General features: G+C 41.3%; 1 protein-coding gene across 1 annotated transcript in view; it reads right to left on the bottom strand.

Moving 5' to 3' along the window:
- LOC113168133 (NACHT, LRR and PYD domains-containing protein 12-like) overlaps nt 1-27064 on the bottom strand; it is a 152663-nt gene that overhangs the window by 71253 nt on the left and 54346 nt on the right. Inside the window, exons 9-10 of the mRNA XM_033326626.1 lie at nt 23370-23543; nt 8582-8755 (exon numbers count right to left, since the gene is read on the bottom strand). Coding sequence (XP_033182517.1) covers nt 8582-8755; nt 23370-23543 — 348 coding nt within the window. The remainder of the gene's footprint in view (nt 1-8581; nt 8756-23369; nt 23544-27064) is intronic.

Genomic DNA, 27064 nt, shown 5'->3' with positions numbered 1-27064 from the left:
CTCCTCCTCTACCATACCCACCTCCCCTACCCATCTGTCAGTGACAGGCAGCAGGACCTGATGGTGTCAGCCCCAGATTCTTGAAACCATGTTCTGAGCAGCTCTCTGGGATTCTACAGCACCTCTTTAACCTGAGCCGGAGAATGGAGCAGGTTCCAAAGGTTTGGAAAACATCATGTCTGACGCCAGTTCCAAAAACCTCATCTCCTTCTGCTCTAAATGATTACAGACCAGTCGCCCTCACCTCACACATCATGAAGGTCCTGGAGAGACTGGTTCTGACTCATTTGAGACCTCAGGTTGAGACATCACTAGACCCACTGCAGTTTGCCTATCGTCCCCGGGTTGGAGTAGATGATGCTATTGTCTACTTGCTTCAGCGAGCTCTCTCACACCAGGACCAGGCTAACAGCACTGTGAGGATCACATTCTTTGATTTCTCCAGTGCCTTTAACACCATCCAGCCTGTCCTGCTGAGAGAGAAGCTCCTGAAGATGCAGGTAGACTCCTCCACAGCCTCCTGGATCACCGATTACCTGACAGACAGACCACAGTTTGTACGACTGCAGAGATGTGAGTCTGAGCGGGTGGTCAGTAGCACAGGAACACCTCAGGGGACTGTCCTCTCACCTTTCCTCTTCACCCTGTACACCTCAGACTTTCAGTACAACACTGAGTCCTGCCATCTGCAGAAGTTCTCAGATGACTCTGCAGTGGTTGGGTGTATCAGCGGTGGGGAGGAGACCGAGTACAGAGGTCTGGTGGACAGCTTTGTGAAGTGGTGTGGGAACAACCATCTGACCTTGAATGTAAGCAAGACCAAGGAGATGGTTGTGGACTTCAGGAGGAAGAAAACTGGCTTTGACACTGTGTGTGTTCTGGGTGAGAAGGTGGAGGTGGTGGAGAGGTACAAATACCTGGGAGTTCACCTGGACAACAGACTGGACTGGAAGTTCAACACAGAGGCTGTATACAGGAAGGGACAGAGTAGACTCTACTTCCTGAGGAAGCTCAGGTCCTTTATGTGTGCAACAAGATGCTGCAGATCTTTTACCAGTCTGTTGTAGCCAGTGCGATATTCTTTGCTGTCATCTGCTGGGGCAGCAGCATCAGAGCCAGCGACACTAAGAAACTGAATAAGCTGATCAGGAAAGCTGGCTCTGTGCTGGGGGCTCCTCTGGAACCTTTAGAGCAGGTGGTGGAGAGGAGGATGCTGCACAAACTGCTGAGCATCATGGAGAACAGCTCACATCCTCTCCACAGCCTGCTTATCAAACAGCGGAGCAGTTTTAGTCAGAGACTTCTCCAGCTCCACTGTGAAAAGGAACGGTTCAGGAAGTCATTTGTGCCAACAGCCATCAGCCTGTACAATGACTCCCTGACAGAGAGTCAGTGTCCACGCTGATGGTTTAACAATATGTAACTAAGTCACTTTACATTCAAGTCCTACAGTGTGTTTAGTTGGTATTACTGTCTATTCTCTGTGTTATTCTTGTACTGTGTCTCGTGTATTGTTGTGTAGATCATGTTACTTAATGTTCAATGTTTTTGTGTGTATTGGCTGCTGCAACACCAAAATTTCCCCTTGGGGATCAATAAAGTATCTATCTATCTATCTATCTAAACATACCAGTTCACCATAATGCTCTACATCCATGAGTCCTTCCCAAATCTATTTACTCAAATGCTTGACTAAATAAATAGGTTTTCAGCCTCTAACACTGAGACTGTGTCTGAGTCCCGAACGCTATTTGGAAGGCTATTCCTATATCTTAATGAAATTGTTTCTATCTAGACCTGGACTTACGTCAGTGAACACACCACACAGCTGCTGGTGTTCTCATTCAGCTGTTTCTTTTCATCTGGACTTCAGTATTTGATTTGTTTTCATTTCTCTGCCTTGTTCCAACTGCTCATAGAAAATGTTGAATCGTCTCTGCTGAGGAAACCACAGCACTGACAGTCCCGATCACAGACGAAGGAGATCATCTCCAGTTCTATCAGCCAGTGTTGGGATGGAGGGAGCATCTCTACTGTGGCTGCTCTGGAAGACATTTTACATTTAGACCACATGTTGACTGACGTTTGATTGAATTTATTTCCACTTTGGTTTTTACTCAGTCACTTTCTTGACTGTGTGAAACTGAGCTGTAGGTTTTACTTTCAAAAACACTCCCCCCTCATTAGTTCACAGGAAAGTTAGTCTGACACCATCTCACCAAGGTTTTAGTACGTTGCTGGTTATGATATATTTCTATTTGAATCATGAACAATATCACATTTACAACATGAAATGATTGTTTGACTTGTTCTTTACTGACAAACACATGATTCTTTGTAATTCAGAGTATTTAGAATAAAGTTTGGTTTGTTCGTGTCCACTGTTCTGATTCCTCTCAGAGCTACATGACAACATTCAGACCCATCCTCAGGTTCAATGGTACAAATCATTTGAATTGACCCGTTTGTGTTGTGTAATAATACACATGCTTGTTTTCTGTTGGTTGTGTTCCTCAACAGGCTTTTTAATGCTGCTCTCAGCTCACTGCGTCTTTGTTTAACAGGTTCAGTTCCTTTGATTTAACATGTAAAACATTAAAAACATCAGTTCACTGATGAAGTCGATGAAATTCTGTCTCCATCACTGTGAGTGTTTGTGTGTGGATCATTCAGGAAACAGCTTCACGAGTCACTGAGATACAGAAAATGTTTAATGGAACAAGTTGTGCTGCGAACACAAGATCAAACTCTAACAAGTAGAATCACACTAGACACACACTAGAAATCAAAAGGTACAAATACTGTGAACTGGTCTTCTGCTCCGTTTGTAGTAACACAGGATAAGAACCAGGTGTTTACAGTACACAAAGTCAAGAACTGAGCAAAGGGAAAAGTATTTGTATAGGAAAATACTTCAGTACAAGTAGAAGTACCCTTTAACTTTTTATACTCTAGTAAATGATATTTTGATAAACATTTGTTATTAAAATGAAAAAACATCAGCTGTTTATTAGTTTTTTACAGTATGTGAAAAGTAACTAGTAACTAAATATTGTAAAATAAATGTAGTGAAGCAGGCTTCACTACTTAAACAACTTGAGTAAATGTAACTAGTTACTTAGCCGACAAACACATGCTTTTATTCTGAAAAGTACAACTTCAGCTTCTGTCAAGTCACTTCAAATCGTCCCCATTTCAGGAGATCTGACTTTAGTTGGACTCATTTAACTCCAAATAAAGATGATTGAAGAACAAACGTCAGGAAACTTTCCTTCATGAAATTCATGGAGGTGTTTGACTTGAATCTTTGGTCTTGTTGGGTCATTTGTGCTGACGTCACTATGAACAGCCGCACTGATGTCTAATAATGTCAGTGGATCAAAAAGAGAAAGAGAGAAAAGACAGAACAAGACTTCAGAACAAGTCCTCAACATCTGGATTCTGGAATAATTGGAGCTTCATCTTTAAAGGACTGGAAGAGGAAAAAGTTTACAAGGAATCATTTAGAACTGGTTCAAGAAGAAACTGATTGAATCCATGAATCTGAAAACGTGTGTGTGAGTGAAAGAGACAGACATGTAGAGACTGAACTATCTGTTCAACAGAGACGACGTTTGTCTGACAGGACGACACTCTCAGTACTACACTGAACACAGAGACACTGAGGAACCAGAATAGCACAGCCTAAACCCAGGATAAAGAGGTTCAGTGAATGTGGTGTTGAAGGTGTGGAGGTGGATCAGTTTGTCAGAGGAGACTTTGTAGAAAGACAGAGTCCCAGCAGGACAGTCCACATACACTGATACTCTGTTAGAGACAGAGGAGGAGATGGATGTTCTTCTCTTATTGTGATAGACAGAGTAACCACGATCATAGCAGAACAGACTCCAGGATTGATCATTCTCTCCAAACAAACAGTCATTAATGTCTCCTCTCCTTCTGATTCTTCTGTAACTCGCTGATATATAAACCCATCCGCTCCACTCGACCTCCCAGTAACAGCGACCAGTCAGACCATTACTACACAGCAGCTGAGGCCACTGGTCAAATCTATCTGGATGATCAGGATATGACTGATCCTCCTTCACAAGTGTCACCTTCCTGTTGTTATCAGACAGTCGTAGTTCTCTGTTCACTGTGTTTGTGTCGATGGTGAGTTGACAGAAATCTGATGGAGAGAACAAGACACAATCCAGCTGCAGTTATTAATCTATCATCAGTTTGATGAGGACTCATGACATCAGGGATTTGAATGAGTGATGTGACAGTTTGAATATGGTTGAATGTTGCTGCTTTGTTTTCATCAGTCTCATTAAAAACACACTTACACTTCCTCAGACCTGGTTTCAACCATCGGACTCCACCAGGCTCCACCCTGAAAGGAGGAGGGGGGTCAGAGCAGCACATTCTCTTTCAGCATGCACACATGGACATTACATGGCTCTCATACACACAGTGTGTTCTGGTTCTGTTCTAATGGAGGCTTGTATGTAGGGATGGACATTCAGCAAACTACTAAGGAATTGGAGTCCTTATCTTGGAATTCTACGGAGCAGGGAGGTGACATGGAGGAAAGATTTCAATTCTCTAGTTCACAGCAGTTTTGGTGTCAGACACCTGCTTTCAGTCTCACTCTGTCACCAGCCAAACTAATGTGACACCACAGGAAGCAGGAAACTGGAGAGCAAAGTCCAAGAGGCTCAACTCCACATACATGGACTCTGTGTGTGTGTTTTCCTTTCTCTAATGTCTGTGGACTGATCTCAGCTGAGCTCATCTGATTTGGTTTCAGATTTGTTGAAGCAGCCAGAGACAAAAAGTGAAAACAGGAGTTTGAGGAGAAAAACATTCAATCACAAACTAATTCTTCAACTGGGAACAACAAGGAGTTTTTCCTCTTTGACAGATTGTAATGATGAAATGAACATGTTCTAGTTCTGATTTACTGTCTCCTATATATGACACAAGATCTCATCATGATAAGATCAGGATCTCAGGAAGGTGAAGATGCTTCAATCATCACTATTTGAGAAGACAGAGACATGATGCTGTGACCTGATTCAATCATCCGATATTCATTCATTGTCATCCAGTGGATAAAACTCTACCTATAAGGTGGATGCTGCAATGTTCATAAACACGACTCCAAAGATGCTGACACAGTTTTTGTCCTTTCTTGGCAAAGACGTGCGTTTGTTTTACTCATCTAAACAAACAGAGTCATTAATCATTAACATCCCTACTTCCTCCTCATCAAACATTGTCTATGGCTGCAGCAGGCCTCTCCATACCTGAGAGTGTCCAGTCTCCAGTGTGGATCATCCAGTCCAGCAGACAGCAGCTTCACTCCTGAGTCTCCTGGATGATTGTAGCTCAGGTCCAGCTCTCTCAGATGGGAGGGGTTGGAGCTCAGAGCTGAGGCCAGAGAAGCACAGCCTTCCTCTGTGATCAGACAGCCTGACAGTCTGCAGACACACAAAACAAGACACTGCAGACTAGTGCTGGGATTTTTTGTACAGACCAACATCCCATAATCCTATTTGTATTTGAAGCAAATTTGGCTACATACAGTGGAAAGAAAATGTAAGTGAATCATTTCCAATTTCTTGTTATTCATCAGTTGTTCATGAAGTGTAATCTGATCTTCACCAAAGGCACAAATGTAAACAAATAATATTTCTAAGCTGATAAACCAGAAATAGTTCTGATCTTATATGTCTTCATTGAACCTAACAATCAAACATACAGCGTGATGGTGGAAAAGGAAGTGAACTAGAGTCAGATGTTAGCAAGCCTTTAGAAATGTCTGTTCAGTAAAAACACAAAAGATCATAAATATTTTTTTTCATTTGGTTATACATATTATAAATGAAAATTGTGGTTGTTATTGTGGTTGTATTTTGTTACTTTGAGGAAGATTGGGTTACATATAAGGACTAATTTATGCACAAAACAGAAAATTATAAACAGTGTGAATCCTAACCCGAGAGTTTCCAGTTTACAGTGCGGATTCTCCAGTCCAGCAGACAGAAGTTTCACTCCTGAATCATGCAGATCGTTGTTACTCAGGTCCAGTTCTCTCAGACTAGAGGACTGGGAGCTGAGAACTGAGAACAGAGCTTTACAGCTTCTCTCTGAGAAGTTACAGCCACTCAGTCTGAAAAACAGTGATGTATAAGATGACAACATTTGTGGTAAATTGTAATCACCTTTAATATTGACTATAAACTAAAAAGATAGAATACAAAGAAATAAAATAATACAAAAAAGTACAGTTATTCTATCTATTGGCAAAATAGTGATGCAAAACTTCTGCAATTAAAACTTCTGAAAGTTTAGTCTGTTTGGGTCTCTCTCATGTCAGGAGTTTTGGATTTTACAAATATCTCCAGTTTTTTAAAACAGAAAATTGACCTGACTTGAGAGTTTCCAGTTTGCAGTGTGGATTCACCAGTCCAGCAGAGAGCAGCTTCATGCCTGAATCCTGCAGGTCATTGTTATTCAGGTCCAGTTCTCTCAGACTAGAGGACTGGGAGCTGAGAACTGAGGACAGAGCTTCACAGCTTCTCCCTGAGAGGTTACAGCCACTCAGTCTGTAAAACAGTGATGTATAAGACGACAACATTTGTTTTAAACTTTAATGTTGACACTGAACTAAAAAGATACAACACAATGAAAAAAAATTAGACAGGAAAGTAAAGTCATTTTATAAATTGTAAAAATACTGATGTCTGCAACTTAAAGGTCTCCTTTTGTACAGTTTTCAGGCTAAAGAATATTGGTCCCCGGTGTCCCAAAAATGTGTCCTGCTGAAAGACAGTGTAGATCGCATCACTGTCCTGCCTGAATGTCAAAATGAACTGTTTTCAGGGTCCCCAACCTCTACACGAGGGCAAACATGATGTAGCGGAGTTCAGGTTGCGGTTCGGCTTCTTGTCGCCCCGGTAATGGGCAAAGTCACTGAAATACACTGGATTCAATGAGACCGACCACTTGTTTTACAGACCATAGACGGAGGATTATGAAGACGTACAAACCTTTCTATTATGTTATCTCCGGTCTAAGTTGCTTACATGTAACCAACCTAGACTTCACATCTGTAAATAATGTTTGCACAGACAAACAAATATTTAGACAGAACAGGACATTTATGAAGAGTAAGTTCAATTTACAAGGTAGTTAACGCTACCAGGCTATCATGGCAACTGGACTTCCTTCTAGTTAGGTTGAAACGTGTCTCTGATCATCTGTCTTCAGACTGAAGAAGCTACTTGGATGAGTAATGAAACGTTTTGAGTTAGGAATAAGTCCAGTTGTCACGACTCAACTTCCAGAGAACTTCACCTAGATGACTGACAATCTTCAGCTACTTATGTACGTTACGTATTTTTATATTATTATTGTCAAGGATGATTATTCGTTTTTTAACAAAATTGTCCAAGTGTTTCTACAGAATATAAGGTCAGCTGTATGTTTTTTACTTTGCTAAGTTCATAATTTATCTGTTTAACTGTCATAAATGTGATTTATGTTATTTCTTATTATTTGTGGTCATTTATATTATTTATTTATTTTCCCAAACATTGATTTCTTTTTTTTTTTTTTTTTTGTATTATTTCGGTAGAAACTAAGTTTCGTTCAATGTTGTGCATGGACATTTTTAAGCATTGCGAGGTGTGCAAGAACATGCCCTGAAAAAAGTTTTGTGTCCCAACCTAATACCACAGACTAAGTCACTTCCCTCTTATTAGTAACCAAGGGTTGCTGTGTTGCACCGCAGTACTGTCAGGGCCTGTCTGTGTCTATTTCGATCACGGGGATTCTGTGGCAAAAGCAGAAACAGCTGATCAGGCCATGTTATAATGATTTTATATAGACATGCTACCTGAACTTTAACTTTAATTTTTTCCTGCTTCAAGTCTGAGAGAAGCTAACGTTAGCCATGTTAGCTGTTTAGCATTATTGAGCAAGTAATCTGAAGAATCGATTCTTTCATTTGCATATTAGGGAGCAGTTCAAAATCATCATCAAACATTAGTTTTAATCTACTTGGGTTTCTCTCTTCAACTTTTATCATTGTTTCTTACTTCTTGTCATTATGAAGGATATTTGTTTTTGATGTTTAATCCTGTCAGCAACAGGAACATGTTATACTCTGCTGATGCTGCACTCTTTACACAGACATAAAACAGGACAGGTCAGCAAAAGGTCAGCATTCCCAGAGTTGACCAGTTCTTGTTGCTATACACCTATGAGCAGTGTTTTATCCTTATATGGAGTACTTTTTCCTTGTAAAATTATCATCCTTTAACCATACCAGCCCACATCTGTGACTTCAGGGTGTGTCTCATTTGTAATAAAAAGCTTGCACAAAGGGGGAACGGATGGAGTCGGAGATGGGAATTCCTGGGTGAAGCATTCTTGATGCTAAGACCTCAGGCCGGCTCCCCTTGCAAGTAAAAAGGCCAAGTGTCCTTGTTGTGCTTTATCGTCTCCATCTCTTAGTGTATGAAAAGTGTTGTGGTAATTTTGGACCCAACAAATATCTCCAGTTTTTTGAACAGAATAGAATAGAACTGACCTGAGAGTTTCCAGTTTCCAGTTTGGATTCTCCAGTCCAGCAGACAGAAGCTTTACTCCTGAATCCTGGAGGTTGTTGTTACTCAGGTCCAGTTCTCTCAGACTGGAGGACTGGGAGCTGAGAACTGAGGACAGAGCTTCACAGCTTCTCCCTGAGAGGTTACAGTCACTCAGTCTGAAAAACAGTGATGTATAATATGACAACATTTGTGTTAAGATATAACAAAGTATGTTGTAATACAAAAAAATGTATTAAGTTCTGTTCTGTTGTTGAAATACAGTAGCTGTGGATTTAATAATGAATAAATTCCACTATCTTTACACTTACACAACTTTCTTGGAGACTTTGACGACTCCCAGCGCAAACAGAAGATCCTCCTCTGAAAAGTTTGATGAGTATTTAAATGGATCAAAAACATCCAGGTCTTTTCCTGATGACACCAACATGAAGAGCAGAGCTGACCACTGAGCAGGAGAGATATTATTTGTGAAGAGACTTCCTGAGTCCAGGTACTGTTGGATCTCCTCCACTAGAGAACGATCATTCAGTTCATTCAGACAGTGGAACAGGTTGATGCTTTTCTCTGCTGAGGGAGTCTCTTTGATCTTCTTCTTGATGTACTCAGTGGTTTCCTGATTGGTCTGTGATTTATTTACTGTCATTGTCTTCGGACCTCGTAGGAGAGTCTGATTGGTCTGCAGTGAAAGACCAAGGAGGAAACGGAGAAACAAGTTCAGGTGTCCATTTGGACTCTGTAGGGCCTTGTCCACAGCACTCTGGTGGAGAAGTTTTAGTTCAGGTCTAAATCGTTTAGATCTCAGGGACAATGACTTTTCTTCAGACAGCAGATTGACTCCAGAGTTGATGAAGGTCAGATGGACATGAAGAGCAGCCAGAAACTCCTGAACACTCAGATGGACGAAGCAGAACACCTTGTCCTGGTACAGTCCTCTCTCCTCTTTAAAGATCTGTGTGAACACTCCTGAGTACACTGAGGCTGCTCTGATATCGATGCCACACTCTGTCAGGTCTGATTCATAGAAGATCAGGTTTCCTTTCTGCAGCTGCTCAAAAGCCAATTTTTCCAGAGACTCAATCATCTTCCTGCTCTCTGGACTCCAGTGTGGATCTGTCTCAGCTCCTCCATCATACTTGATGTTCTTCACTTTGGACTGAACCACCAGGAAGTGGATGTACATCTCAGTCAGGGTCTTGGGCAGCTCTCCTCCCTCTCTGGTTTTCAACACATCCTCCAGAACTGTAGCAGTGATCCAGCAGAAGACTGGGATGTGACACATGATGTGGAGGCTTCGTGATGCCTTGATGTGGGAGATGATTCTTCTGGCCTGCTCCTCATCTCTGAACCTCTTCCTGAAGTACTCCTCCTTCTGTGGGTTGGTGAACCCTCTGACCTCTGTCACCATGTCAACACACTCAGGAGGGATCTGATTGGCTGCTGCAGGTCGTGTGGTGATCCAGAGACGAGCAGAGGGAAGCAGGTTCCCCCTGATCAGGTTTGTCAGCAGCACATCCACTGAGGTGGACTCTGTCACATCAGTCAGGATCTGATTGTTGTGGAAGTCCAGAGGAAGTCGACACTCATCCAGACCGTCCAAGATGAACACAACCTGGAACTCTTCAAACCTGCAGATTCCTGCTTCTTTGGTTTCAGTAAAGAAGTGATGAACAAGTTCCACCAAGCTGAACTTTTTCTCTTTCAGCACATTCAGCTCTCTGAAAGTCAATGGAAATGTGAACTGTATGTCCTGGTTGGCTTTGTCTTCAGCCCAGTCCAGAGTGAACTTCTGTGTTAAGACTGTTTTCCCAATGCCAGCCACTCCCTTTGTCATCACTGTTCTGATTGTTTCCTTTCTTCCAGGTGAGCCTTTAAAGATGTCTTCTTGTCTGATGGTTGTTTCTGGTCTGTCTGGTTTCCTGGATGCTGTTTCAATCTGTCTGACCTCATGTTCATCATTGACCTCTCCAGTCCCTCCCTCTGTGATGTAGAGCTCTGTGTAGATCTGGTTCAGAAGGGTTGGGTTTCCTGCTTTAGCAATCCCCTCAAACACACACTGGAACTTCTTCTTCAGATTAGATTTAAGTTCACTCTGACAAACTGCAGCAGGAGTTCCTGAATGAAACCACAAAAACATGATCAATATAATTTCTAATAAAAACACAGTTTGACAGTTTCATGACCCTAAATGATTCACATTTCAACATATTAACACTCCACATCTTCAGCTCTCAGTAAATGTCTCATTTGTCCATGTTAAATGTTTAGAGAAATCCTCTTACTGCTCTGCAGACAGTCAGCCAGCTCCTCCTGCTTCATTCTCCTCAGGAAGTTCAGTGTGATCTTCACAAATGCCTCTCTGCTGCTCCTCCACTGCTCTTCAACCTCACCATCCAAGACCTCCTCATGCTCCCTCTGACTCTCTAAGCATTGTGGGTAATCTGGACTCAGAACCTTGTGGATCTTCTTCAGCTCGTTCTTCACAAAAGTGACAATGTTCTCCTCCAGCAGCTGGAAGAGAAACTATATGAATGACACAATCCAACTCAAATCATGGAGCCAACATCAGATCCATGTTGGACAGACTGACAATCCACTGGTCTAAAAAGTTCAGCATGGAGATTATTGGGAACACAACAGATGGAAAAGTAGTAGTTGGACATGTACAGACCAGAAATATGGAGTCCAGCTGTGTTGGATGCTGCTGAGCAGACTGACCACTGGGAACCTCTGAGCTCTCCTGGTCCACTCTGTGGAGGAATCATCAAGAATGAGCTCACAGTATGTCTGTCCACACAGAGACACACACAAGGTAAAGGTCCATGAAGACAGATTTGATGTGAACAGTGAATCAAAGACTCCCTGTAGTGGTGAAGCTTTACTGTCACCAGTCACTTTGGTTTAGTCTCAGCAGCTCTGAACAACAGATATCTCTGCCTCCCTCACTGAACAATGCTCAAGTGTTGGAACAAGGCATCTAGAGACAGAGTCTGCTTGGATCACACTGGTTGTACTGGGCAGCTCCCAGTCTGAATATGTTGAACTGTGTGAGTATGAGGCAGAGTGCTGCTGCTCACACAATTCACTTTGACTAATTCACATTTGAACAACTTCATTCATTCATGAGTTGTTGGATCCTAAATGAATCTTCAGACGTCAGCTCTGGTACTGACACTGGGGACAAACAGTCCTCTACACTGACTTCAACAACATTAGAACTAAAGTCTTCCAACAGGAAGTGAAGAAGTCAAGATTCTTTAAGACATTTGTACCAAAATCTTCATTTGGAGAACTTCAATCACAAACATTTGATCAGAGTTCAACATTTGTGGTGTTCAGCTGCTTCCTTTGACGTCTGCCTGCAAGTCAGCACTTCATTAGAAGAGGAGCAGCCCCCTGAGACCCTCTACAGCAGACCTGGGCAAATTAAGGCCTGCGGGCCACATCCGGCCCTTTGTACGTCCCTGTCCGGCTCGCGTGAGGCCAATCATAAACACCATAAATGTAACTTTTTTTTTAACTTTTATTTTTAACTTTTATTTTGAAATTTTATTTTGAAAAGCGTTACGTCGCTACGTATGCACATCGTAGACGTAGCACCTTCACTCGCGTATACACGTGTGTGAGTGAAGGTGATGCTGTTCGCCAGGTTATCCCCAAGATGTCGGCACACCCCAAGAAAAGAAAAGTTGATAACGAATGCCGTATTTTCAACAAAACATGGACTTCCAAATATTTCTTTACAGAAATTAAAGGCAAAGCAGTGTGCTTAGTCTGTGGTATACAGGTTGCTGTGTTTAAAGAATATAATTTGAATCGCCACTACACCACCAAGCATGAAGATAAATACAGAAATCTGTCTGGTGAAGAGCGTATACATATTTACAGAGTGCTTTATTCTTCTGATTATCAGTACCAGGTATTCAAAATATTTAATTTAAGTATTTTACAATGAAAGAAAGTTGGTGGCCCTCTGACACAATTCAGGCTTCTCATGCGGCCCCTGATAAAAATTAATTGCCCACCCCTGCTCTACAGGATCAGTGGTTTAGCTACTGGCTGGATGGAGATTTGATCCATGATCAGAGTGTTTGCTGGAAGAATAGTGAAGAAAGCTTCTCCTTCAAATCAACAGTTCAAACAGAAATTAACTTACGCACATCAGAAATATCCAGAAATCAACAATTTATCACTAGAGAAAGTTTACATCATATTATTCAGACTGATTTTAAACTCACAACAACTTACTCTGTGTCTGATGAAGGTTGATGTTTAAAATCAATAAGACCACCCATTGAGCAGTCGCTCTTGAAGGACACACAGCTGGGTTCAGGTCCTGGTCCAGGAGATTCTGGTCTTTGATGGGACCTGATAGAAAAACAACTTTGGTGACGCTCACATATTCAGTCAAAGTTTCCTTCATAAATGACAAAAAGAATCAGAAGAATAGTAAAAATGTCCTGATGAAATATTCAATTCTAGATGAGACTTGGAGACAGAATCAGTCCGATGGTCTCAGTCATCTCACCTCTGAGCTTTGGTCTGGCTCTCATGGTCCTCATATCGAAGTTTTTTAGAGGGAGGGACTCCCTCCTCTCTGTCCTCACACTGATCCATGCTGCTGAATCCACATCCACATCAGCTCACACACACCTTCTACCTTCATGTGGAGAGGAAACACAAATCATTGATGTGCAGTGAAAACTGAAATCCTCCTTTCCATCATTTCTCCTGGACAAAGATCAGCTGCTCCTCCACTGATTGGCTCTTCTTTCCTCTTTCATATCAGTGTCACTTGAATGCAGTCAGACAGCAGTGGGAGGCAGAGGAAGCTGCCATCAGCTGCTCTACTTCTACTATCAGTCCACTAGATGGAGGCATGAAGCTGCTCTCTTTATCTGAATTCATTGAAACACTGATATTCCTGTTCAGAAATTATAGTACACAGACTCTGTGTAAAAGTACATGCTGAAAAAGTACTACAGTAAAAGTACCACCTATTTCTCTTCCCATGTTTCCTGTCTGTCTCTCCACAACTCACCATCAATACAGAAAAAATACACAAAGAAGTAAAAGTACTGCACAGATTTGACTGATTTTAATGTGTATTACTGTGTAAACATCACTAACGTTGCAGCAGGTACTGTAAAGGTGAAGTTCACTTCATGTACTGACAGGTGGTGAATGTGTACTAATACATCACAGATCAGCTGATCAGAGTTTCTAGGAACAATCTGCAAAGTAGCTGTGAAATAAATGTAGTAAATTAAATAGTACAATATTTTCCTCTGTAGTGGAGTAAAAGTACCTTCAAGTAAAGTACAAGTATCTCATCATATGAATTTATAGAATGAAACTTGATACTATTACTTTGATACATGATGTACTTTAATGTACTAACTACTTGAGTTGTTTCATCTGTAATAATTCTCCAGAGGTTCAACTACAGACCTCAGTTCTGAGTCCAGTGGACATGAAACACTGAACATCTGGGACCGAGGAAGAGACTACTTCCTGGAACACTGTCTTCTTTTATTTCTTCTTCTATTCTATGTGAACATTATTTGACCCCATGAGTCCTGTAGTGAGGATCTACTGACAGAGAAAGTCGGAGCTGTTCTCCAGCGGCTGTCCGGCCGAGCTCAGACCGCATTTAGTGGCTCAGACAGCGGGAGAGCAGCGGCTCATCTCCGCCTCCTCCACAGGCTGATGGAGGCAGGAAAAGCTGCCTTCAGTCCTCAGTAAGTGGAGCTCCACAGTAACAACGACTCTGTGTTCAACTAGAGACCATCCACTAACTCTATGTCCATTAAAGACGGTTTTAAACGACACATTTGACTGAAATGTTCCAGGAAGTGAAACTAAAGGTCTGTTGAGATGAAGTTCGTCTGAAAACCAGACGGACACTTTCTAACTTTTCTAGCAGCATTGAAGCTGCTGTTTGTGCTGGAGTTTGCAGATACTCACCTCTAGTGATGAGCAGAGAAGATTCAGAGTTTCTAGTTTTACTGGTGGAAACGAATCCAAACTTTCCGACTCTTCCGTCTCGAACCACGAGGCTCGATCGAGTTGAACTGTTCCGGAAACAAGAAGCTGCAGTGAAGACATCAAGCTGCTCCTCTGGTAACATGTGGTTCTTTCCTGACATGATGCTGAGTCACCAGCAGAGGGCGACACAAGCCTGCAGGTGTCATGATCTAAAGGACTTTGTCCCAGTCCAACAGGAACCAGTCAATAGAAACCCAAGATCTCCATTTAATTTTTGATCTGTCTCAAAATGTCAAATGTAGTAAAACAAGTAGAAAAAACACAGGCTGGGACAGAGCTTTAAAAACAAAGCTGTTCTTTAAACATGGAACTGCAGGAACCTCAGGAAATAACACAGAGGCTCAGTCATTTAGGAAAAACTACTGCTTTAGTCAGTGTCACACTGAAACTATCAAAATAAAAGCACCGGAACTACACACTGCAGAACTGGAACATTAAACTCGTAACACATCATTATTATCACTGAAGGTCCAGAATATGAGGACATACTACTGGGTCAGAACTCATTGAACTGTCCCTGTGTGTGTTTAACACCTGAGGTAGAAGGTCCAGCTGTGGAACTTGTCTCAACACAAATGTCTTCTATAGAAATAACATTCAGTCACATTTGATCTAATTTAAAACACATTTCTCCAGCAGATGTCGCCAAAGTCAAACCTGGTACCTGGGAAGTACCTGTTTTAATATCAGAATTTGTTCTTTGATTTCTATTTAGTCATTTATCAGACGCTTTTATCCAAAGAGACTTGTGACTAGTGATGTGACGATGAGGCTCAGCTGTGTTGTTGTGCATGTTTATTGTGTGTATTGATTTGAATTGTTGTCTTTCCTGTTTACATCATGAGCACAATAAGTCTTCAGAGGGAATAAATACATTTGACCTTATTAGCATGAACAATCAATATTTAATTCATGAATTCATCACTGTGGTGCCTCCCTGATCCAGTATCTGACCTGTAAATAGCAGCAGATAAATAAAAAAGTATCAGACTCAGAGTAGAAGTACTCTATTTAAGTGTAATCAGGAACATGTAGCTACTAATAAAAGTAAAAGTACACAATGCATTAAAATGTGACTTGAGATTTCACCACTGGGAATGAGAAACAGCTCAACTGTCCATTTGCAGCCCATGTTGTAGTCAGAGAGGGTTTTACATCAGTCGATATAAGAAGCAGAACAACCAATGAATGAGAAACGTTTCTTTTTTAATTTCTTTCTAAAGATTCAGATGCCACAGTGATTAGATGAACTTACTAAACTGTCGGCTCATCAATCATCATCGTTTGACATATTCTTTAGTCTGTGAATAAAATGCACATTTGTAATATTTCAACACCAATAAATATTTGTATCAATAATAACAAGGATCAACTGGAAAGATTTGCAGCCATGTAATAATTCAAACAGACCAAACAAGTCCCATTGAACAGGACTCACTTGATAGTTAACAGACAGATAAAGAACAGAGGAGGAGGTCGTTATCAAACTGTTCTCCCACAAATGTTGTTTGCTGGAAACTGGACTTGCTGCAGATCATGTTCTGTTCCAACACCATTTTTGCGCTTGTCTTCCAGATGTGGACGTTAGTGATGCTAATGATGAAATAGAAAAGGTTTCCTTCTTCATGGGACACAGGTTCTTGGCAGAGAGCGTATATTCCAGATTTCACATTTAGTTGGATATTAAAACCCTCCCTGTTCAGTTGGTCTCTCACCTGTCTAGAGCGGTAACAGTCCAGCAGCAGGTGCTGTCTCGTCCTCATCACAACCTGTCACCAGACATTTGTTAGTTTGGAAGAAACAGCTCCACTGGACCAGCGCTCTCAGAGGGAGTCTGTTCACTGGAATCAGCCACACTGGACCTTTTCAGGGTTTTCACACCTTATTTTATCACTTACATCTTTATTATTGGACCAGAATCTCAGATGGAGCCATGTTTATAGTCTAATATGCCTCAATTTACATTCTCTTTAATTAGTTTGTATATAGTTTTAATGAAGAACTGTTCCAGGTTCTATTAAGATACTGATCAATAGTTTCTCCATGTAACAGTTAGTGATGTGCTAAACTAGACCTAACAGACAAATCCTGACACCTACACACATTTTGTTCCAGTTTACTTTATTGTTGAATGATGAATTTTACCTTCTACTTTTTGTTTTTCAGTTTTTTACGTGGTTCCATCAAAAACTTCATTAAATTAGTTTATTTATCATGAAAGCTCTTTACACAACTGTCATTTTATCTGGACTGTGAAAGTCGTGAAGCCTCTTCGTGCACAGTTGATAATTAAATGTTCCTAAACCTGACATCTCATGTGGATTCTGTAGTGTTGTGTTTATCACATTTACATCACATGTGAAAGGTCTCCAGTTCAAAACCAGGTGGAAACAGGATTTATTTTTCACACAAGATCACGTCTAGAGCCATAAACTGAATAAATAAATACCATTTACTATTTTTAATCATGACTGACTGAGGAGGTGCTGACCAATATCCAACTTGAGTGAACAGATTGAACTTGATTTCAGACCGTAGTTCACACAATGTGGGACCAGAGGACAACTGGCAAATGAATGAATGATGAAATAAATACATAAATAAGAACAAGCTGTAATATGGGCCGATACAGATACAGAGGGTAAAATAAGTATTAAGCACTTTGTCATTCTTTTCTTTAAATATAAAACTAAAAGTGCTTTTCACATGAAATCTTCACCAGATGTTGGTAAAAACCCAAACACACAGTCAAGGACACTCTCAACTGGGTTCAGAGAGAGAAAGTAAAGCTGCTGGAGTGGCCCAGCCCAGACAATCACCTGATTAGAGTCCAACTGAAATGTCTGGAAAGAACTAAAGATCAGAGTTTAGAGAAGATTTGAAGACTGTTTGTGTGAAGAATGGACCAAAATCACACCGAGCAACACACTCGACTAGTTTCTCCATACAGGAGGAGTCTTGAGGCTGAAATTACATCAAAGGTTTTTGTACAAAGTGTTAAATAAATTCCACTAAGTGTGTTCAATACTTATTTCTACTGTCAACTCACATTATTGTACAGAACTTCATCTTTAGACATATATGGTTTGATGTCTTTTCATGTGTGGATTACATGGGTTGTTACCAGCATCTGGTGAAAATCTCCTGTAAAAAGCACTTTTATTAATATATTTACTGAGACAAATGGAGACGTGTTCAATACTTATTTTATTCGCTGTACAAATAACTAAATACTTGAAAAATGTGAAAACTGGATCAACTTTGACATTTTATTGTCTGTTATGGCTTCTTACTGGATTCATTATTAACAGTTCTCCCCTTATTCAAACAGCACTGTCAGAACAGCAGGAATCAGAGGTGAGATATATTTTTATCACAAGACGTCACTGGAACAGATTTAACTTTCTTTGTTTCATATAATGTGATTGATGATTAAATAACAGGTCGGTATAGTCATAGAAAACATACAGTGACTTATTAGAAACACTGATATGTGTGAACTGCAACAGAATCACTGTAGACAAATAAACCACTAATCACCAAGTGAATGGTAAATGGTCTGCGCTTTTCTACCTAACTGGTACTCAAAGCGCTTTACACTGCATCTCATTCACCCATTCACACACACAAGCACACACACATTCACACACCGATGGCAGAGCTGCTATGCAGCTGACCTGACTCACCAGGGGCAACTAGGGGTTCAGTATCTTGCCCAGTATCTTGTGACGTGGCAGCTGGGAATTGAACATTGGCAGTCAACTGCTCTACCTATTGAGCCACAGCCACCCCGTGTGTGCTACAATAGTCTGGAGAACAATCCAACCTTTCACGGGATCCAGCATTTTGGTTCCTCTGGAGCTGCTTCAACGGATCAAGTCCGACTCGCTGTGACGGTGTATTTATATGAGCATCATGCAAATTCAACAAACAGCACAGTTCAATGAGAAGTGAAGGACAAGAACAAGTTCTGACAAAGTTTCCTCCAACTCCACCATTGATTCATTCCATCAAGTTGATTATTGTTTGAAATGTAACTTACAGGAGGAGACGGTTCTAATTGGAGAATAAGAACCAGAAGAAACCGGCTGAGGAGCAGCACTGTGGAAAAGTGTCTTGAAATCCAAAGGAAGAAATCTTCCAGGAGCACAGTCACTTCACAACCCTCTCCCCACCGTGTTTCCATTTCCCCTTTTGACCCCGACATTGTCTCTGTCTAAAGACAGACTCGTTGTTGTCCAACTCCCAAACATTGATTTGTTCCGTTCCCAGCTTCACACTCCAAAGCCATGCTGTGGTTAGAGTCACTGCCTGTTTCCCACTGATCGTCCACTTGATTGCGTAGTGGAGCAAATGAAGCTTCATCCACACTTTGGAACAATTCCCCTGAACAGCACCAACAACAAGCAACAACAATATGAAGAATCATCTGAACAACGACAACAGGAAGAGCAACAAGAAGATTTATCATCAGAACAAGAAGAAAATTGGCTCAAAGTGCAGGGGGAGCAGTCAAATGTCCAATAAGCACCAGGACAGCTGTTGTTCTTCTTCTTACTTGTCTGCAGACCGTCTTACTGTCTATTACTCTTTGATTTATGACCATCATACATCTGGTTTTCCATCATTTTATTGTGACTATGGTGATTCTGGAGCTGTTGCTGTGTCTCATCTTGGTTGCAGTAGATCATGGGACACTGTTTAGTTGTTACCTAACAGCTCCATGAAACTACTGCTCTGACAGGAAGTCTGTCCACACTTATCAGCCAGTGGACGTCTCTCATATTCTCTGATGTTTGTTTTTCAGGACTTTTCTCAGCTCCTTGTACATGTTTAGAACTAATTAACCTCCATATTTAAATGTAAAAACTGGGACAGGACAGAGCTGGTGAGAAACGAGCTGTTCTACCAGAAGGATGAGTCACTGATCATTTACACTGGTGGAATATGGGAAGAAAGGAGCTGTTAATTTCTGATGTGGAACATGGAACTAGGTACATTTACTCAACAATTTGTACTTCACTACAGATCTCTACAGGCTCTTGCAGTTTATTGAACTATTTGAATTATTTCAAATGCTTGGAAACACAGTTTTCTACCTTGTACTACGCTGCCTTTGTGTGACAACCTACTTTTAAAATGACAGTTTCTTCTCATCCAGTAAAACCATGTATATCAAAGTTTACTTTTGAAGTGGATTTTTTTCCACCATTATTAGTTCATTTCAGTTCAACAATAGTCAAACTCACGTCTGTGCAGTTTAGTGTTAGAACAATAGATGAACAACAGAAAAAACTAATCTCCTGAGAACAATGAAGGAGGTGCAGGAGAGTAAAAATCAAGACAGTCAAAAGGTGAGATAAGATAAGACGACACTTTATTGATGTACCAAAGGTCACAGAGTCAAACTGACATCAACAGTGAACAACAACAGAACTGATCTTGAATCAATGTCAAATCTAGAACAAACAACAACAACATCCAGTGAGGGAGGTGAGAAACAGTCGATCAACAACGGCCCTGAACTGACAGAAGCCTTTAAGTAGAGAAATCAGGCAGATCAGTCTGCAGTTCTCCAGATAAAATAGAATAGAATAACTTTTATTGTCATTGCACGTTGTACAACAAAATTAAAATGCAATCATTTCGGTAAGATAAAATGGTCAGAAATAAATAAAAACTAAAAACTGCAAAATAAGGAAAAATATAAAACTCCACTTAGTTACACATAGACACACTTGCATTCACATCCAGCTATTGCACGTTTCCCTTAATAAATTAAACCATCTGTCATTCAAATTTTAAAACTTTATCAGCGTTTAAGGCAACGATGGCTCTTGGATAAAAGCTGTTTTTTAATCTGCTTGTCCTTGTTTTAATTGTCCTGTATCTTCTGCCTGAAGGCAGCAGTTCAAACAGAAAATGTTCAGGGTGTGATGGGTCCTGCAGAATGTGTTAAAGTAAAAATGATTTACTCACTGATAATTATCTAATTCTCTTATTACATTTTTGTTTAATTATTGTTTCTTACTTCTTGTCATTATGAAGGATATTTGTTTTTGATGTTTAATCCTGTCAGCAACAGGAACATGTTATACTCTGCTGATGCTGCACTCTGCACACAGACATAAAACAGGACACGTCAGAAAAAGCTCAGCATTCTCAGAGTTGACCAGTTCTTGTTGCTATACACCTATGAGCAGTGTTTTATCCTTACATGGAGTTCTTTCTCCTTGTAAAATGATCATCCTTTAACCATACCAGCCCACATCTGTGACTTCAGGGTGTGTCTCATTTGTAATAAAAAGCTTGCACAAAGGGGGAACGGACGGAGTTGGAGATAGGAAATCCTGGGTGAAGCATTTATGATGCTAAGACCTCAGGCCGGCTCCCCTTGCAAGTAAAAAGGCCAAGTGTCCTTGTTGTGCTTTATTGTCTCCATTTCTTAGTGTATGAAACGTGTTGTGGTAATTTTGGACCCAACAAATCCATGAATCTGAAAACGTGTGTGTGTGAGTGACAGAGACAGACATGTACAGACTGAACTATTTGTTCAACAGAGACGACGTTTCTCTGACAGGACGACACTCTCAGTACTACACTGAACACAGAGACACTGAGGAACCAGACCAGAACCCAAACCCAAACCCAGGATAAACAGGTTCAGTGAATGTGGTGTTAAAGGTGTGGAGGTGGATCAGTTTGTCAGAGGAGACTCTGTAGAAGGACAGAGTCCCAGCAGGACAGTCCACATACACTGATACTCTGTGAGAGACAGAGGAGGAGATGGATGTTGATGTGTTATTGTGACAGACAGAGTAACCACCACCATTAGAGCAGTTCAGACTCCAGGACTGATCGTTGTATCCAAACCCACATTTTTCACTGTGTCCTCTCCTTCTGATTCCTCTGTAACTCACTGATACATAAACCCCTCCACTCCACTCACCCTCCCAGTAACAGCGACCAGTCAGACCATTAGTACACAGCAGCTGATGACACTGGTCAAATCTGTCTGGATGATCCGGATATGACTGATCCTCCACCACGTGTCACCTTCCTGTTGTTGTCAGACAGTCGTAGTTTTCTGTTCACTGTGTTTGTGTCGATGGTGAGTTGACAGAAATCTGATGGAGAGAACAAGACACAATCCAGCTGCAGTTATTAATCTATCATCAGTTTGATGAGGACTCATGACATCAGGGATTTGAATGAGTGATGTGACAGTTTGAAGATGGTTGAATGTTGCTGCTTTGTTTTCATCAGTCTCATTAAAAACACACTTACACTTCCTCAGACCTGGTCTCAACCATCGGACTCCACGAGGCTCCACCCTGAAAGGAGGAGGGGGGTCAGAGCAGCACATTCTCTTTCAGCATGCACACATGGACATTACATGGCTCTCATACACACAGTGTGTTCTGGTTCTGTTTCTGGTGCTGTTGTGTATTACAGGAGCTCCCCTCTTTTCTTTGCTGAATGTAAAGTGCTTCAGTGAAGATTTGTCATCATCTGAGAGGAAATGTTTCCAGCACAAAACTACTTTCTGCTGCAGTGTTCATTAACACGACTCCACAGTGAGACACAAACTGATGCTGACACATTTTTCTGCCTTTCATGGCAAAGAGGTGCGTTTGTTTTACTCATCTAAACAAACAGAGTCATTAATCATTAACATCCCTACTTTCTCCCCCATGAGCCATTTTTTTGTGGCTGCAGCAGGCCTCTCCATACCTGAGAGTGTCCAGTGTCCAGTGTGGATCCTCCAGTCCAGCAGACAGCAGCTTCACCCCTGTGTCTCCTGGATGATTGTAGCTCAGGTCCAGCTCTCTCAGATGGGAGGGGTTGGAGCTCAGAGCTGAGGCCAGAGAAGCACAGCCTTCCTCTGTGATCAGACAGCCTGACAGTCTGCAGACACAAAAAACAACACACAGGAGACTTGGTGGTGGTGTTTTTTGTACAAACCAACATCACATACTCCTATTTGTATTTGAAGCAAATTTAGCTACATACAGCGAAAACAAATTTCAATTTCCTGTTTTGCATCAATTGTTCATGAAATGTAATCTGATCTTCACCAAAGTTACAAATATGAATAAACACAATATTTCTAAGTTGATAAAACACCTGAAGAGTCCTGATCTTTCATGTCTTTGTTGAAGACAACCATCATACATACAAAGTGATTGTGGAAAAAGTCAGTCTCTGTCTGATGTCACAACATCAATTATAATCAGGTGCTAGCAAACCTGGAGTCCAATAGATAAAATAAACAATGGAGGTGTAGTTTAGAGCTACATGTCTGTTCAGTAAAGACACAAAAGATCATGAATGTTTTGTTTTATAGATACTTTAAAAAATTGTTATTTTTTATATTTGTGGCATTCAGGTCACATATAATGACTAATTTATGCACAGAATCAGAAAAATAGTAAAAGTGACCAGTTTTTTTGCTACTATCTTTACCAAAAACACAACATTAGAAAATAAAATCCTCAACAACATCTCTGAGTGTAAAAAAATGTTATGCATATAGTAAAAATACTTACGAGAATCTTCTGCAACATAAAACTTGTGACATTTGAAAGTTTAATCTGCTTGGGTCTCTCTAATGTCAGCAGTTTTGGACTTTTTAAATGTCTCCAATGATGCTCATGGACACAAAGTCTCTGGATCTAGACAAATCTGCTGCATTAAAATGTTCTTAAGATAATGAATCCTAACCTGAGAGTTTCAAGTTTACACTGTGGATTCTCCAGTCCAGCAGACAGAAGCTTCACTCCTGAATCCTGCAGGTTGTTGTTACTCAGGTCCAGTTCTCTCAGACTAGAGGACTGGGAGCTGAGAACTGAGGACAGAGCTTCACAGTTTCTCTTTGAGAGATTACAGCCACTCAGTCTGAAAAACAGTGATGTATAAGATGAAAACATTTGTATCAAACTGTAATTGTCACAATTCCTGTCTGATGCTGGCCCAGTTTGTTTTTCTCTCTTTCATCTGGTCCCACTCCTGCTGCTCCTCTCCTCAGCCACTTCCTGCTATGCTCATACATGGACTGACTTACTCTTCCATTCCCTCTGCACTAATTACTGATCAGTTCCTACTGTATTCACCCTCTCCTTTATAAGCTCCCTTCAGCCCTCTGTTCTCTGCTAGATTGTTAGTTCTTACTATAACTCTCCAGCCATTTTCCTGCCTTGTTCCCAGCCTTGCTTCCCTGCCCATGTTATACCCTGGACCTTGCCCTCTAGTGATTTCTTACAGTCCTGTTTCTCAGACCTTTTCTCCTTTACTCACCAGCCCTTGGATAACAGACTTTGTACCTCAGCCAGTGTGAGTTCTTGACTGCGTCTGTGCAGTGATTTTCTGTTGTTACTTTGTTCCCCACCGTGCTTCAGGTTGTTTTTTGTTGTCACGTTGTTTTTGTGTTTACACCAGTTTCTTGCTGTGTTCTTTTGATACCTCCCTCTAGTTAGTTTCCTGTTTTCTCTGCTTATAATAAATCCTTTTCTTTGCACTACTTGTGTCTCTTGACTCCATTCCCTGACAGTAATCACCTTTAATGTTGACCCTGACCTAAAAAGATACAACACAGTGAAATAAAATCAGACAGGAAAGTACAATTATTTTATATGTTGTTAAAATACTGATGAGATGCTTTTTCAACTCAAAACTTGTAACATTACAAAGTTTACTCTCTTTGGGAGCAGTTAAGGACATTTTAAATATCTCCAGTTATTTAAAACAGAAACGTGAACTGACCTGAGAGTTTCCAGTTTACAGTGTGGATTATCCAGTCCAGCAGACAGAAGCTTCAGTCCTGAATCCTGCAGGTCGTTGTTACTCAGGTCCAGTTCTCTCAGACTAGAGGACTGGGAGCTGAGAACTGAGGACAGAGCTTCACAGCTTCTCTCTGAGAGGTTACAGCCACTCAGTCTGAAAAACAGTGATATATAAGTTGACAACACTTATAATTGATAATTTCAATTATCACCTTAAAAATAAATTAAAAATATATATAATCAGACTAGAAAATGTGAAACATGTATATTATAAAAATAAAGTGGTGATTGGGGAAGTTTTGTAAATCAAAAATCCTGACATTAAGAATTTTAACTGTTTGGGTCTCTCCCAGTCAATTAAAGTCAAAATGTGGATTCTGTGGTCAAAACTTTAATGGACATTCAACTATCCACATACTTACAAAGCTTTTTTAGCAGATTTCACCACTGGCAGCAGCCTCAGAAGAACCTCCTCTGAAGCAGAGTATTTCTTCAGGTCAAACACGTCCAGATCGCTTTCTGATGACAGTAAGATGAAGACCAGAGCTGACCACTGAGCAGGAGAGAGTTTATTTGTAGAGAGACTTCCTGAGTCCAGGTACTGTTGGATCTCCTCCACTAGAAAACGATCATTCAGTTCATTCAGACAGTGGAACAGGTTGATGCTTTTCTCTGCTGAGGGAGTCTCTTTGATCTTCTTCTTGATGTACTGGACTGTTTCCTGATTGGTCTGTGATCTACTTCTTGTCTTTGTCTGCAGACATTGTAGGAGAGTCTGATTGGTCTCCAGCGAAAGACCGAGGAGAAGGCGTAGAAACAAGTCCAGGTGTCCATTTGGACTCTGTACGGCCTTGTCCACAGCACTCTGGTGGAGAAGCTTTAGTTTGGGTCTAAACAGTTTAGACCTCAGAGAAGTTGACTGATCTTCAGACAGCAGATTGACTCCAGAGTTGATGAAGGTCAGATGAACATGAAGAGCAGCCAGAAACTCCTGAACACTCAGATGAATGAAGCAGAACACCTTGTCCTGGTACAGTCTTCTCTCCTCTTTAAAGATCTGTGTAAACACTCCTGAGTACACTGAGGCTGCTCTGATATCGATGCCACACTCTGTCAGGTCTGATTCATAGAAGATCAGGTTTCCTTTCTGCAGCTGCTCAAAAGCCAGTTTTCCCAGAGACTCAATCATCTTCCTGCTCTCTGGACTCCAGTGTGGATCTGTCTCAGCTCCTCCATCATACTTGATGTTCTTCAGTTTGGACTGAACCACCAGGAAGTGGATGTACATCTCAGTCAGGGTGTTGGGCAGCTCTCCTCCCTCTCTGGTTTTCAACACATCCTCCAGAACTGTAGCAGTGATCCAGCAGAAGACTGGGATGTGACACATGATGTGGAGGCTTCGTGATGTCTTGATGTGGGAGATGATTCTTCTGGCCTGCTCCTCATCTCTGAACCTCTTCCTGAAGTACTCCTCTTTCTGTGGGTCAGTGAACCCTCTGACCTCTGTCACCATGTCAACACACTGAGGAGGGATCTGATTGGATGCTGCAGGTCGTGTGGTTATCCAGAGGCGAGCAGAGGGAAGCAGGTTCCCCATGATCAGGTTTGTCAGCAGCACATCCACTGAGGTGGACTCTGTCACATCAGTCAGGATCTGATTGTTGTGGAAGTCCAGAGGAAGTCGACACTCATCCAGACCGTCCAAGATGAACACAACCTGGAACTCTTCAAACCTGCAGATTCCTGCTTCTTTGGTTTCAGTAAAGAAGTGATGAACAAGTTCCACCAAGCTGAACTTTTTCTCTTTCAGCACATTCAGCTCTCTGAAGGTCAATGGAAATGTGAACTGTATGTCCTGGTTGGCTTTGTCTTCAGCCCAGTCCAGAGTGAACTTCTGTGTTAAGACTGTTTTCCCAATGCCAGCCACTCCCTTTGTCATCACTGTTCTGATTGGTTCCTCTCTTCCAGGTGAGCCTTTAAAGATGTCTTCTAGTCTGATGGTTGTTTCTGGTCTGTTTGGTTTCCTGGATGCTGTTTCAATCTGTCTGACCTCATGTTTATCATTGACCTCTCCAGTCCCTCCCTCTGTGATGTAGAGCTCTGTGTAGATCTGGTTCAGAAGGGTTGGGTTTCCTGCTTTAGCAATCCCCTCAAACACACACTGGAACTTCTTCTTCAGATTAGATTTAAGTTCACGCTGACAAACTGCAGCAGGAGTTCCTGAATGAAACCACAAAAAAATGATCGCTATCATTTCTAATGAAAACACAGTTTGACAGTTTCATGACCCTAAATGATTCACATTTCAACATATTAACACTCCACATCTTCAGCTCTCAGTAAACGTCTCATTTGTCCATGATGTTAAATGTTTAGAGAAATCCTCTTACTGCTCTGCAGACAGTCAGCCAGCTCCTCCTGCTTCATTCTCCTCAGGAAGTTCAGTGTGATCTTCAGAAATGCCTCTCTGCTGCTCCTCCTCTGCTCTTCATCCTCACTACCCAACACCTCCTCATCCTCCCTCTTACTCTCTAAGCATTGTGGGTAATCTGGACTCAGAACCTTCTCGATCTTCTTCAGCTCGTTCTTCACAAAAGTGACAATGTTCTCCTCCAGCAGCTGGAACAGAAACTATAT

The sequence above is a fragment of the Anabas testudineus genome, chromosome 18 (assembly GCF_900324465.2).
Source record: "Anabas testudineus chromosome 18, fAnaTes1.2, whole genome shotgun sequence".
Lineage (NCBI taxonomy): Eukaryota > Metazoa > Chordata > Actinopteri > Anabantiformes > Anabantidae > Anabas > Anabas testudineus.
Note: the sequence above shows the minus strand (reverse complement) of the source record. Positions and strands in the feature narration are given on the sequence as shown.